At 47.9% G+C, this 14,903-nt stretch overlaps 1 protein-coding gene across 1 annotated transcript; it reads left to right on the top strand.

The window, feature by feature from the left end:
• Window positions 1-5,539: 5,539 nt before the first annotated feature.
• FAM110C (family with sequence similarity 110 member C) lies at window positions 5,540-13,270 on the top strand. Its single transcript, XM_049818636.1, has 2 exons — window positions 5,540-6,721; window positions 10,088-13,270. Exon 1 carries the CDS (start codon window positions 5,578-5,580, stop codon window positions 6,679-6,681), a length of 1,104 nt encoding a protein of 367 aa, XP_049674593.1. The 5' UTR covers window positions 5,540-5,577; the 3' UTR covers window positions 6,682-6,721; window positions 10,088-13,270.
• The last annotated feature ends 1,633 nt before the right edge of the window (window positions 13,271-14,903 follow it).

Raw genomic sequence — 14,903 nt, 5'->3', positions numbered from 1 at the left:
ATCTGCAGAGCAAGGAGACAGCAGAGATGGTTTTGAGGATCCCAGTGACATGCAGATGCTGGAAGTTACCTAAAACAACAGGGATCTGTGTGGCTTTAAATCCGTACGGGTTTTAGCTTTAGATTAGGTGAAGGCTTTTCCATGATCAAAGCTAGCTATATATGAGACTAGGCTAACAGTACTTCCCCAGAGGAAAACTGTGTGGAAAAATATGCTGGTGAGCGAGAGGGATTGCAGCAGTGCAGACCATAAACACATAAAGTACTTAAAGAAGTGCCCTGACCCATCCCTGTGTTGGGTGAAGTGACTGTGTATGGGCTCGGTTGGTTTGTAAAAGGTTTTGCAACCACTGAGGGATGCAGTTTTACAATTGCAAGCTATGACTGTGATTACAGGGGAAGACTGTGGGGACATTTATCCAACTTATACGTGACAGAAGCAACAGTAAGAACCTCTTATTGAGCGCAAAGTTTATTTTAACACATGTAACATACATTCATTCATAAAGGATTTCAATTCAAAATTCAAACGATCTCCTTCTGGATCAAGCAGAGTTGTTCTGGGAGTGAATTCATTTATTTCCTCTGCAGCATCGTAGCTGTATTTTACTGTGAAACATCTGGCTCTTCCCCATCCTTTTATACATTATTCAATGAATTTGATCCCTCAGACAACATGTTAAATAGATCAGTCTTTTTAAATCAAAATATTCAATCTCAACATTTTAACACACACTTAAATATGCAAGGTACCTAACTTGGGTTGGATTTTTTTTATTTTTACATGTGTTAGGCATGTCAGAGGTGTATGCAAAAAGGAGTTACTTACTGTCGGCTCCGAGGTACTGCAGAGACAAAGGGCCTAAGAGAGGAAGGGAGCATGCCATGGCTTGCACCTTCCCCATTGGCACTGCCTGGTGTAATGCATGTTGCATTTGTCCTCCCTTTCATCTCTTGCTCTCATTGTGTTATTCCATCACTTTTCTTCTGCTCTTTGTTCTCAAAAGGCTCCCCATACGTTGACATGAATCACTGTGATGTAAATTACACGGTCCTGTTGAGATCCATGATGGTTCTTCAACCTGGCAAGTGGTACACATGGCCTTTCCAAAATAATTCTACTAAAAAATAAAAGCCGCTAATGACAATTATGAACAAGCTGGATTAATTTTAGAAGGAAGATGTTTTCTAAGATGCTAAGTTGTTTAACGAAGCAATCAACCCAGAATTACGGGGGTGAGAAAGGATGCTGAGCAATCTGGCAGTGGTGGGAGAGGCTAAAAGGACACAGAAGCGATGCGGGTCTGCCTCTACCAAAACCTTTGCTGTACAGTGCTCAAGCCCCGAGTCTTAAAATTCTGCCTGAAGATGTGCAGGCATGCATATATCTTCTATTGCATGAATCTGAGGGCCAGTCGTGACCCTCACTGATTTCATGTCAAAGGGCCTGAAAAGTCCCCACTGGAGACAGCTGGTTTGAGACCGTTCGTTTCCACTTTGCGGCTGCTTTTACGTCGCCCGAATGCAGCAAACAGGACACCCAGTGGCACCACTCAGCATGTCACAGCGGGAGCGAACCACCGAGCCCAGCACCGAGAGCTGCGATGGGGGAGAGACCGCCGGCCTGGGACACAGCTGTGTTGGGGGTCTCCAAAATGGGAACGTCCCATTTCTGTTAGGGCTTGAGCTCCCCCTTCTTCTCTCTTCTCCTTGCCTTTTACCTCCCGCTGCCACTGCTTCATTTTTGCCCTTTGACCACTATAAATCAACGGAGCGTCCCTGACACTGGGAATGGGCTGGGAGCAGTAGACAGCAATGGTCTAAGCTTTGCACACATTATACTTTTTACCTGCAGTCACGCTGCAGCAGCTTTCATTTACTGGCTCTCCAGTCTCCTGCAGCAGAAAAATGTGCCCCAGACACATCTCTTATTAACACAGAGGGAGAAGCGGTTTGTCTTACCCCACATAAAATTCAACTGCTTTGTATTTAGTGATAACTTTAAATGCCAGCTGACTCAAGAGTTTTTTTGTAAAACTCCCCTTCTCTGGGAAAACTCGTGGTGTCAGCTAAGGCACAGTGTGTGCAGGATTTGCTTCTCTTACCTTGCCTAATGCATTGATGCCAGAGAGAGACTGATGCCAGCTGACAGGCCGAGGGATGGGTGCTGCCGTGCCCATTTTTATTTCCATTTTATTGTCCGCAAGCCTGTGCTGGGCCAGGGGCAAAGCTGGTTTGCTTGGGGCTCTCATAATACGCTATATTTCGCTCTGCTTTCCAAAAAGAAGAAATGCAATGGTTGTCTCTTCTTTGAACATTGTAAGAGTGTACCCATAAATTAAAGAGCTAATGCCAAGATATATAACCATAAATATTTCAGATAACATAAACATATTTTAAACTTAAATGTATCTAAGTACTTAAATAGGTGACCTAAATATATTTAAAGCATCACATAACTGTGCAGCTCCTATATTAATGTACCTTATCAATGGGGAGACAAAGTTGAAAAATTTTGTTGCTCACAATGTTTTCTGACCCTGGGAAGACTCGTCTCCCATTTTAAATGTCGTTACCGTCACTCAGGATTCGCAGGGAGACGTATCTCACATATCAGGAAAGTCAGCAGAAAAGAGCTGTTGAGATTTTTGTTGAGAAATCTCTTGTGGCATGCACTTTGTGGAAAACCAAAATTCACGTCTTCCTTTGTCAGTGAGAGGGGGAGGAAACTGGTTAAAAATGAAAAATGTTGCATCATAAGTGTCCAGGTTTGTCTTTCAGGCATGCCTTCAAAACCTAGGAAATTTTAAGTGAAAGGAAATAGTCTCAAATTTTTTTAGGTTTAAAGACCTTTCTTTTCATCCAAACCAATATTTTTTCAACTGGTTTTGTATATGAGTTCTAAACACAAAGCTATTCTCCAGTGACAAAACTATGTAATATCTGCTCTTGCTAGAGGCTTTTGCATGTGGCAAGGAGTCAATAAACAGCTTTGATAAAGAAATGGAGTTGCTTAATAAAGAAATTAATTGGAGTTGCTTCATAAGACCACTCTTACTGATACTCATGTGTATTCATTCTTCTCATTATTTCAAATGAATGCAAACAAATCACATCTGAGATTTTTTTGTAAGTTTGTAAAGCTCAGAGGTACAAGGTACAAGAAATTGGAACAAACACAAATTAAAAGGCACGGAGGAATGTGAATATATGTTGTCACATTATACAGTGTCATAGAACTCCAAGGAAAAAGTTGTAGGAAAAAATTACGACAAATTTGTCAATACGGGGGTGGGAATGAAACCTTAATCTCATTACTAAATTCATCACATCTATAGGCTTATTGCTACGATTCATTGTCAGAAGAAATTAGCCTTCTCTATAAGCCGAGCCTTCCATGACGCATTCAAATACGTAATGATACCAACTACATTGTTACACATCTGTGTATGAGCTGCTTTAACAGGGAAGGGCTCCCCGGTAATTAACTGTGCTCGTACTTTCCTTACTATCTCTCAGTTTTTGAGAACATTAATTTTTAGGTAAGCTGTTACGTGAACCAGCTCTACTTGTATATCCGTGGAAGAAAAAAAGTTCTTTCTCAAAAAATATGCCCGTTATACACAACCTCAAGAATTTCACTCTAAGGGATCTCCAAGTATGTCACAAGTTTCAGTCCCGATTCAGGCAAGCATCCCGTCTGGGATCCTCGCTGCGAACGTGCAGAAGTACGTGCTAAGGGGCTTCCGCAGTTCAGACCTACATGTCTAGGAACAAAGGGGACGTAAAATTAAGGGGAAAACCAGCAGTAGAACCATGCTGGCAAGAAAATATTTTTGACAACGAGGGTGGTGAAACCCTGGCACAGGTTGCCCAGAGAGGTGGTCGATGCCCCATCCCTGGAAAACATTCCAGGTCAGGCTGGACGGGGCTCTGAGCAACCTGATCCAGTTGAAGATGCTCATTGCAGGGGGGTTGGACTAGATGACTTTCAAAGGTCCCTTCCAACCCAAACCGTTCTGTGAGTCTGTGAACCATAGGACGGTTCTGATAGCACAGAGAGACCGTGGAAACACCCCCCCAGAAGGCAGGCACGTGCCCAGAGGAGTGCAGTTCCACTGAAACCCCAGCTGCTCAGATCCCACTCGAGTACTTTGTGCCCTCCTCCGTCTGACTGAGGATAACGCTGGTGCCGCTCGCGTGGCTCGACCCTTCGGTGACGACACGGCGTCTGGGTGCAGCCATCATAGCAGGGCTCAGTCTGGGTGTCCCCACCCGTGGCAGGGGGTATAAGCACAAAGGCTGTTGCTTCCCACCCCAAAGCAAAGCGGCTCCGTGCAAGAGGTGCCCAGGCCCCCGCCGCCTGCTCCCAGGGGACGCAGAGGGGATGGGTACCCGCCAGTTGACGCGCGCTTCCTTGGCACTAACGACGCCTAGCGTGGTTTTTTTTCCCCAGCCGCACAGCTTGGAGCAACTTGTTCCTGGTGGGAAAATGGGGTACCCTGAAACTTGGTAAGGAGGACGGGGAGGCCCGTAGCCCATCTCTCTCCCTTTGAAAAGTTGTTTGCCGCAATTCAGCGATTGTAAAGATCAAGCATGAGCCAATCACCACCGCAGCATTCTGAAATTATACCCCCCCCAGAAGTAATAGACAAATTTAAAGGAAGAAGAAAACCCAAAACAGCAAAACCAACTACGTGTGCAAACCTTGCGGCTATAAACTGGCTTTTGATTCCTACGCGAGCAGCTGCCTGTAACTGGGTTATTAGAGACTCACAGCTCTCGGAGACCACCCGAGCGGACGCGGGGCGCCCCGGCTGCCCCAGGGGGATGGTCACCCGTGAGGGGGGTCTCTAATTCCCGGGTGTTTAACCGACAGCCCGTGGCTCTGTCCCGCCCGTTCCGAACGGCCAGCCCCGGCCGGGAACGCCGCCCCTTGGCCGACCTGCCCTCTCCTTCTGCCGGGCAGAGATCGGTAACCCGCGCTTCGGGTCTCTGCCGCCCCAGGAGCCGTTCGGTTCGGCGGGCACCGGCGCGGCACACCCGCGGGACGCGAACCGGCGAACGCCTCCCCGGCGCTGCCGGGGCAGCGGGAAGCCTGGGTCACCGCCTCTCCCGAAAGGGACAAAACGGCAGAAGTGCCTGTCGGCGCGGCACCCGGTACGCACCCCCGCGCCTCCCCTCCCCCTCCCGCCGGCGGCGGCGGCCCCGGGCGGGCGGCGGAGCCGCGCGCTGCTTGCCGTGACGCGCCCGGCGCGCGGCGGCGGGATTGGCTGTCCGCGGCCGGCGGGGCGGGCGGGTGCGCGGGGAGGCGGCGGCGGCGGCGGCGGCGGCGGCGGCGGCGGGGCTGGAGGCGCGCGCAGGCTGGGCGGCGGCGCGCACACGCGGCGCCCCGACGGCAGCGGCGGGTACGCGCCGGGCGAGCTCGGCCCTCGGAGGGGCGCAGCTGCCGCCTCCAGCGCCCGGGCTTTGCTCTTCCCAGCCCTTTTTTCTTCTCTTTTTTTTTTTTTTGCCTTTTTCCCCACTTCCCCCCCCCCCTCCCGGGACTGGAAGCAGGATCCCCGTCCCTGGAACTGCTATGCCAACCGAACTCTCCCGGGCCGTGGGAATGCACGCCATCTCCGACCTCCACTCCCCCCTCACCCTGCGGCTCCTCAACAAGGGGCCCGAGTACCTCCGCAGGCAGATGGAGGCAGGCAGCCCGGGCAGGAGAAGCGCCGTGGAGAGGCTGGCGGCCGACAGGGCCAAGTACGTCAAGAGCCAGCGGGCGGGCGGCGCCCGGCAGGACCCCGTCCTCGTCCCGAGCTCGGCCTCGGAGAGCGGCAGCGAGACCTGCTCGGTGGAGGGCAGAGAGCTCGGCGGGGGCTTCGGCCGAGGGACGGGCGCGAAGCCCCCCGAGGCGGCCGAGGCGGCGTGCGCCCGCCGCGCCCCCCCGCAGCACGGCCCCGGCCCCATCGCCCGGCGCGGCACCCCCAAGAGGCAGCTGCGGCCGGACTCCCTGGTGATTTACCGCCAGAAATGCGAGTTCGGGAGAGGGCAGAGCCAGGACGGCTCACGGGGGAGCCTGGTGAGGCGGATCTTCCAGGGGTCCCTGAAGGAGAAGCGGCTGGCTTCCCCGGAGATGCCCAGGGTGGTGGAGGACGCCGCGGCCGCCGAGAGCAGGGAGCCTCTCCCGGCCAAGGACGGCGACCGCCGGCCGAGCGGCCCCGGGGCCGAGCCAGCCGCCGCCGCGGGCGGCGGGGCCCCGGGGCCAGGGGGCACAGGGGAGCGCGGGAGGCCCTCGGGCCCCAGCACGCCTCCCGAGGAGGCCAGGGAGGTGAAGAGGAGAGGCCTCCATCGCTCCCAGTCGGACATCAGCTCTCGCTACTCCAAGTCCTTCTCCGAGTTTGACACGTTTTTCAAGTACTGCGGCCTGGAGCAGGAGGTGATCGAGGACCTCGGGAGAGAGAACTTCTCCGTGGTGTCCGACAACGTCTCCTTCAAGATCCGCAGCATCAGCGTGGCGACGTCCGAGAGCGACTTCACGAGGCACAGCGGGGATGAGGGGCTGCTGGAGGACGAGCTCACGGAGCAGGTCCCGAGCAGCACCTCCGTCATCGAGCGCAACGCTCGGATCATCAAGTGGCTGTACACGTGTAAGAAAGCCAAGGAGACGAGCAAGGTGATCCAGGAACTGGCATGATGGCTTCTTTCAGCGTGCATTGCAGCCTGGTGAACTCAAGGTGTGTGCAAAGCCTCGCCCTCTCGATTCGTGTGTTGCTCTTTCCTCTTTGGCGAGCGGTCGGCTTCTCGTAGTTTATTTTAGTCTTTTCATGAAGGGCTGAAGGAAAAGTTATTTTGTGTACTACATGTTCCAGTGTGGTCTTTATGCAAAGCAGAAATCCCTGTCGTTACAAAGACCAGAAGACAAACAAATAATTCCGTGCAGCTCGCCGGATTTAGATCAGACACCCGTCCCGTCCCGTGTCCCCCCCCCCCCCGCCATGAAGTTAAAGAGTCAGTGCCTATGAGGGATGTCTGTCCTTTGCAGATTCCTGCTTTGTAAATAGCTTGTTTTCTCTAATTTCTGCTATATTAAATGCTAGGAAAAAAACTTAGAAAAAGCATTCAACCCTTAATTACAGTCGCTTAAATAACAGACTGAACTGAAACTATTACTGATTGGGAATACACTGTATTTATACTATACTGCTACGGTTTTTCCCTCCCTACTCTCCCTCACTCTCTCTCCCATCCCCTTATACGTCGGCACCCCCAGGTATCGGGAAAGCAAAGCTGAGTCAGTGCTCCTGCTAGCAATCTTATTTCCCCCACAGCTCTCTGTTGGGACCGCAAAAGTTTGCTCCAGGTGACCCCCTAGCATTTCCCAGGCTTTAAGTTTCCTGTCCCGTTTGACTGTAGTGGATTTGGCTCCTCTGCAGTGGGTTTTGCGGTGCGGTTTGGCACTGGTAGCTGGAAATCGGTTGTGCGGTCTGCCTTGGTTAGAGGGGTACCTCACTGTTTGAAACTGAAGATAATGAATACAAATGTGTGGCATCGAGGCTTGGAAATCAATTACTTCCCAGACAGAAGCAGAACAAATTTAGCCCTGGTAAAAGCCGATATCCTGGTTTTAATAAAAGCGGTGTGTGTTTTGCATCTGATCTCCTGAGAAAGAACTCTATTCATGGAGCCTTTGGTATTGATGATCTAGTAGATAACAGTTTGTTCTCCTTCCAGTACATGAAGCCCTTAGGATAAGTACCGCAGCTTACAGTGTGGTATTTAAAAATTGCATGAGTAGGTCTTGATGTGAAGGATTACATGTATATTTTCTGACAGTTCGTAATTGGTGCATGAGAAGAACGTCATTTAGTGTAGAGACAGCTGTTGGTAGAACTTGTGGGCCTTATGAACGTGGAGAAATGAAGTGCTTGAGCTTCTTTCCTACAGGCATGTGGGGCTGTCACTCCCGATTCCTTTAATCTATATAATGCAAAAATCCATTTACTTACTTGAAATCGGTTTTAATTATGTGAATTTTGGATCACTTTTAAAATTTGAATTTTTCTCAAAAGCATATTTTCTTCCTGCAAGTTGAGGGAGGAAGGGAGAGCGAGCGAGCCATTTGCACACAAATATTTCAAGCCCTTGTAGATAAGAAAAGTTGTCAGGTATCCGGCTGACAACTTCAAGAAGTGTTGTTATGTGACAGATCCTTCCCCAAATTACCTTAGAGAGAAGAAAGGGCTCTCCTGAGCTAATCATTTCTCCTTGCCCATCCTTCTGTGATAAAAGGCCAGGGAGATACAGAAAACAAAATGACGCAGGTGGCAGTTTGTGAAGCTCGTTGCAGCTGCCGGCCTTGCTAAACACAGAGGATGGGAGGCAGATTTCACCACAAGCAGGAGCCACGTGACAAAAACAACCACATTTCCGTGAAGGAAAACAAAATAAAAGCCGGGTTGCTCCCGCATGCCCTTGCTGGGGCTAGGGTCCAGGGCCAGACCCACGGCTGTCACCGCAGAGCCTGCTCAGGAGGGAGCAGCCAGCCCTTTCCCCATCCACTTGCATGGTGCTGAGCGTGTCCGGCGCTGCAGCTGAGACCGGAGCTGCCGGTGACCACCCCAGGGAGCGGGCACTCTGCAGAGGAGGTGCTTCACCAGGGCAAAGGCAAGGGCAGGAGGAGGGAAGCTCTTTTCCAAGGGCTGAGCCAGTGTAACCTCACACGGACTTGGCCAATGGCTTTTTCTTTTTTTTTTTTTTTTTTTTGACACCTAAGACAAAATGACAGTTCATAGTAGGTAGCTTAACAGAGTGTTGAAAAGACCTCCATGAAGTAAACAGCAAGTTTATTCAAGTCTATGGTCATTCTGCAATAATTTTAATACCTAGAACAAGGGAGTGCTTTACACTGGCAGCAATTTCCTTTGGCACGAAAATTTCTGGCACCCTAGGAAACACTAATCCATAGGGTCCATATTATAAACCCAATTTTAAGCAGACAAGGGCTGACTCTCAGCTGATAGACCTCAGCAGTAGGGCTGTGATTGCTTCCAGGGTAATTTCTGAAAACTGAGACCATACTTACAATTTAGGCCACAGAACCAGAAAGTTCAGAAAGGTCAGCTAAAAATACCTGTACAGAGCACCCAGAATAAAGGGGAAGAATCATCAAGAGCTACCGCAAGTTAAATATCACGTTTACTGGGCAGAATTTAAGATGAGAGTTGTTATCACCACGTGATTGCAAGATGAGTCCTGTAGTTCTGATCAAATGTTCATCTTTTCTTTCAGTCCTACGCTTTCTCTGACAATGCAGCATCAAATTAGATATCTATGAGTTTTCACTATATCCATGTATTTGGCTCTGTTTAGTTTGCTTACTGGTTACTAATGGGCAGCAGACTCCCGTGCTGCAGGGGGGAGCGATGTGCTCTCCTTGGTGCTCCCAGGCACATCCTTGAAGGTTCCTCATTTTACACTGAGGCTTGAAAACTGTTGCACCTTCTTTGGAAAAAGAGGCAGAAACCTGTTTTCTAAAATCCAGTGTTCATTATGTGTAAAATACGTTTCAAGAACTGCAGGGCTTTTATGGGCCGGTGATCATCCCATTCATATTTTATGTTCTCCATTTAATTTTTCATGAGCTCTCTGGGACCTGGTGGGGCACCACGTAAATAGAATAGCTATTTGAAGGATCAGGTTCCCTAACACATTTCATCAGAGTGATGATTGTAGAGTCTGAGCGTGGGTTGTGAGCTTCAGAAGACCAACGTCCTCAGCGAGATGGGCATTGCTCCTTCTCGGTGGGACGTTGCCGGGATTCACCTCTGAAGTTCAGCTCCTCTCGCTGTCAGTCCTGCTTGTCTCTAAAGAAGGGAGCTCACTCTGCATCCTCCTTCCCAGGTTGAATCAAGATTATTCAGCCTTGAGTTTCAGCACCATTCTTAAAAGGATGTTCATTATTCAAGAGGAAATCTCCTGGGAGGGGAATTTACTATGTTGGCAATAGCCATAAGCAGCTGAATAAAAGCTTTAGAGTATCACCTTATGCTTGTCTGATGTGATAAATAATAAATGACACTTTTTTTTCTCTCTTTCTGCAGAATCCTTGACTTGGAAGTTGAACAAAACCAGACACAGGAAGAAACTCTTCCCTCATCTGGCTCATGACTATTTCGTCCAAGTTTAGTATTTTTATTATTGCCTCCTACCCTCACCCCCATCCCCTGGCAGCCTCACTCTTGTCACAAGCGCAGGGGTGTCCCAGAGCGCTATGACAAGCAGAGATTGTGAACCGTGCCCCAGCGAGGCAGCAGGAAACAAAAGCTCCTGGAAAAGCAAAGCGTGGCAGCAGCTGCCATCCACAATAACGTTCAGCATCAGCTCACAGCCCCAGGATGCCATTCCGGGCTGTGGCAGAAGCTCCGTGTAGTGCACCCGTCTCTTTCCAGCAATGAATTTGTTGACAGGGATGGAGGGGAGAAAGTGGGAACGAAGTGGCAATGACGTTTGGGTCAAGCGTTTCCTTGCAGGCAGACAGGCTCCACCTGGACTTTGGTGGTTCAAAGGCTCTTTCTTACCAGGACTGTTTGACCAGGGCTCATCCTGACATCTTTAGACAGTATTTGCTTGGCTGGTGAGGACTAACTGTGGCAGCTTTATCTGGGATACTTGGCAAACATGTTGTAAGCTAAATCCCTGCCAAGCCTCTCTCTCTCTGAGAGCCTTCAAGCCAAATTGGAGTACCTTGTATCCATCTAGTTTGCTCCGTCACACAGCTTGCTCAGCCTTTAAAACCCTGCCCGAAATACTTTCAGGAGCGTGGTTCCAAGAAACAGGTAGTCAAAAATGAGGGAGGGTTTACCACTGTTACTGCCTTGCTGCAGAACGGTACAATTCACATGTACATAGGCTCCTCCACTTTGTTTGCCATGTGTCCCCGACTGTGACATTGCAAACATTGCAAGGTTTGGCAGCTTATGGTTTAACACCTTTAATTTTATGCACTGTGAGTGAGCAGTGGGCTTACAGGATCACATTAGGAAACTATCCCAGGCTATGTAAGGCCACACTTCCCTAGCATGGGTCTGGAGTAGGGCTGTGCTTGGGATGTGCAGGATGGCATCCCTGCGCTGCAAGGCAAGAAGGCATGTCAGGGCACAGCCGTGCCAGGAAAATGTCCTGATGGCGTGAGTCCCCAGTGTAGATAGCACGTACTCAATATCATCAATAAAGGGCTTCATTTGGACTGGCCAAGCTAAATGTGTTTTGAAAGCTGATAAAAAGTACTTTGGATCATCAATGTAGTGAATGAGGCCTCTAGAATAACTCATGGAATTTGCTGGCTGTGCCTCAGTCACTTACCCCAATATGTCATTGCTCGCTAGAAAATGCCTTGCCGCAAAGCATTTCTTTGTGGACATTGCAAACCACAAAAAAATGCCAAAAAAAACCCCAAACCCCAATCCAAGCCAAAGCCACTTTCCCTTTCAGTTGCACCGATGCCCGTCTGTGATAGCTGCCCAGCTGGCGTAACAGTGACTTGACCTGAGGGTCCTGCAGAGGTTAAAAGTTTGCTTTGTGTTACCATGGATGTGGTGGCCTGGTGTCCGGCTTACCTGGCCACCAGACCCGCAGCGTGAGGCGTCCAGAAACACCAGTTTTCATTCTCCGCATTCCTCCTGCCCGCACTGCAGCAGCTCCCACTGCTGCCTCTCCTGGCCCAAAAGAGCTGCCGGCGCAGCCGGGTGCATGCCGACCTCAAGTGAGCACTCGAGCTGCGTTTCTCAAGTGTTTGCTGCTCTCAGTAAATACATCTGGAGGAGCAGAAAGGGTGAGGGTGAGCGTTGAGGATTCAGTAAAACATTGGCGGTAGGAGGAACGGTTGCCTATTTTAACCTATGCCAACATTGCGCACTGGAAGAGTTGCCCTTGAAGTGCTCATCAAGCGGTTTATTTGACATCAGTTAAATTCACAGAAAGATCATCCGGGTTGCATTTCAATATGTTTTAAATGGGCTTGTCAGTCTCTGAATGGTTAGTTCTCAATTACAGCAACGGTTTGGGAATGCAGGGCATTTATCTTCATTTTCTAGTGCTATGCGCTAAGGTCTACATGTCTGAAGTTGTCAAGATAGAAGGATAACAATTCCAGATAAAATAATTGTTGAACCCGCTTTCCACCTGGGAGAAAACGAAGTAGTTTGCATGAGTGAGCTTCTGCAAACTTAGGGGGAAGGTAGCACATGGGCATATTTTTGTTAAATAATGAAATTTCCATGTGCATTTGTTACATTATTATCAAAGGATGATTCTTAGAAAACTCCAACCCAAGATGCTGCTAATATGATAAGATTTATGCACGTACGGTGCAGGTTCTTAAGGGATGCAGTCTAGGTTTATTAGTCAGGAACACAACCTGACGTATCTGTTCTTTTCATGCTCACTTTGCAAGGTGCTGTTCCACATAAATATTTATATGTGTTTGTCAGAGCTAAGGACTGCTTTTCTTTGAAAATGCGGGTGACTGTAGACAGCTCAGAGTGCAGCAAAAATCTTTTGCGTTACAAATCAGTGCCCCACCGCAGGAGAAAAGCACTGTTTGGGTTTTTTTCCAAGGAAATTTTTGGTTTCATTTTCACACTTCTGTTTGTTTTTGCTCTTTTAGTTGAGCAGCTCTTGAAAGTTAAGATGAAAGATGGATTGGTCAGAGTTTTCAATGTTCAGAATGAATATGTTTCATTTTCTTGAAAGTACTGAACATGAGCCTTTCTCAAAATCGATGAAGGTCTTATGGCAGAGGTTAGTGAAATCAGAACTGGCCCCATTCTGAATATTTTTTTAATCCTCCTTTTTGTCTTTATGAACGGTTCAGTGGGGTTGTGGTGACTTTCCACACTGATATGTGGCAAAATTTCCCTGGCTTTGTTCAAACTGATAGGAACCCCAAGCTCTCCCAGGTATCATTCGCTTCAGAGGTAATGTGGACCTAAGATCTTTGCCTGATAAGCTATAGATGCCCTGTATTTAATAATACCTTCGGGGTAAGCTAATAACGTACCTTTCCCAGTATGCCAGAACAACAGTAGATGACAATCTTTCTTTCTCCATACATCTTGGGAATGGGTAATTCAGGGTTTTTTTTCAAAAAGTGGGAGCTCTGGGCTTCATTCAGCTCCTGTTACTGTTACATGTAAAGGCTTTTCCTTCCTTCTGCTGGGTCTTTCAGTCATATCTCTCAAAATGAGAAAAACTCACTAATGTTAGTCACTACCTATCTCCCCCCCCCCCCCAAATTCTGAAGGTTTTTTTTTTTTTTTTTTACTATTTGATTATAAAAGACATGCTTTGGAAGCTTTTCAGCTTCAGTGATAAACTGTGGTAAAGTGGGCCATTGCGGTGTGAACAGAAGTTTCAGCAACGGAGTTGGGTTTCCAGTCTTTTGGGAAACCTAAAACTGGGGCTGAGGGCAAAGGCAAGTCATAAATTGATTTTGTTTGACTAGAACTGTGTAAACTAAAATAGTCAAATGTGGTGCAAGTGTGCAGTGGTAACTGCTATTTAGACCAAAGTGTTTCAAGGTGGTCCAATGCTGTGACAAGGGGCAATGTCCGCGGCAGTAGTGTAACAGGCAAAAGGTACAAAGTCTGGTTTTTATGGCCTGGAAGCAAGTATTTGCAATAAAGGCATCAGATAGAGACTGTAATCTTTGCAATATATTGTAAATATTACTGTACAGAAATCTATAAGTAAGAAATACAGATTGTTCTATATATGTATATTACTTTTCTAAGGGATATAAGCCCTGGTGTATTGTGAAATCGGCCAAACATTACATCAATGGGTATTAAGCAGAAACTTTCTCCTGGGAGCAGGTTGTCCTGTCATTGCCTCCTGTGAAGTTTCTTGCATCTGCTTTTGATTCCTCTGAAATGGAGTACTGGTCAGATCTGGTATGGATGTTTCTAAGTTGCTATGTTTATATTCCTATGAAAGAACCTGTGTGCTCTTGAATGCATACAAATAAAACTACCACTCTGAAAGTTAATGTTTTTTTGAAAAAGTATACTTTTATTTTTCTGTCTCCATTAGGGTACTATTATTTTAAAGCTACAGTCCCACTAGGGAATTAATTTCTCTGTGAGTGAGGCTGATATTAGACTGTGAACATCTGAAAGCCCAACACTTCCCTGGGCTGTACCCAGACCCCTGGCTGCGAGCTTAGGCAGAACATCATGTAAGGAGATGGCACGGTAACTGTTAGCTCTCAGTATCAGTAAATTTGAAATATATGAGGCTAGGGCTGTTCCACAGTATTCTGATATTTTTCATTTCAGAGGATGGCTGAAAAGATAGACAGTTTATTTCTGAAGGGTAGTATTTTTTTCCAGTCTTTACTGTTATATTTGGTTTTACTCACTGTCAAAAGCTACAGTGTGCTGCAGGCAATACCACATTCATCACAGCCAGTGTCCAAAGCGGCAGGGAGTTTGAAGTTCTGCTTGGAAAAAAACATTATCTCCAGAATCTTATTAACAAGCCGTTGTTTGACTGGACTCCATAGGATGAATTCAATATATGATGCTAATTCCCTGTGCATGTATTTTGTGAAGAAAGCAGCAGAAATAATGGTCGCATACAGTGAGTTTTTACCAGAGACCAATGCACTCCAGTTGCATAGTTATCATTTTGGTATGGTCTAGCCTGCTCAGACACAAGTGTTTCACCAGCCAGCATTTGAACAGAAATGGAGGTAGAGCTAACTGATGCTTGCTGTGCAGATTAGGCTCTTCCACAAAAACCTGAGAGCAACTTTATCATCATTGACCTGTAGCCTTCCCCACACAAGCCCTGGTTGACCTGTGTCAGTGCAAGATACGAAGCAAGTCTGGAAAGGGGTGACAATTTATGTGTCCCCCT

Source organism: Accipiter gentilis, chromosome 16, assembly GCF_929443795.1.
Source record: "Accipiter gentilis chromosome 16, bAccGen1.1, whole genome shotgun sequence".
Classification (NCBI taxonomy): domain Eukaryota; kingdom Metazoa; phylum Chordata; class Aves; order Accipitriformes; family Accipitridae; genus Astur; species Astur gentilis.
This window is presented reverse-complemented; position numbering and strand designations above follow the sequence as displayed.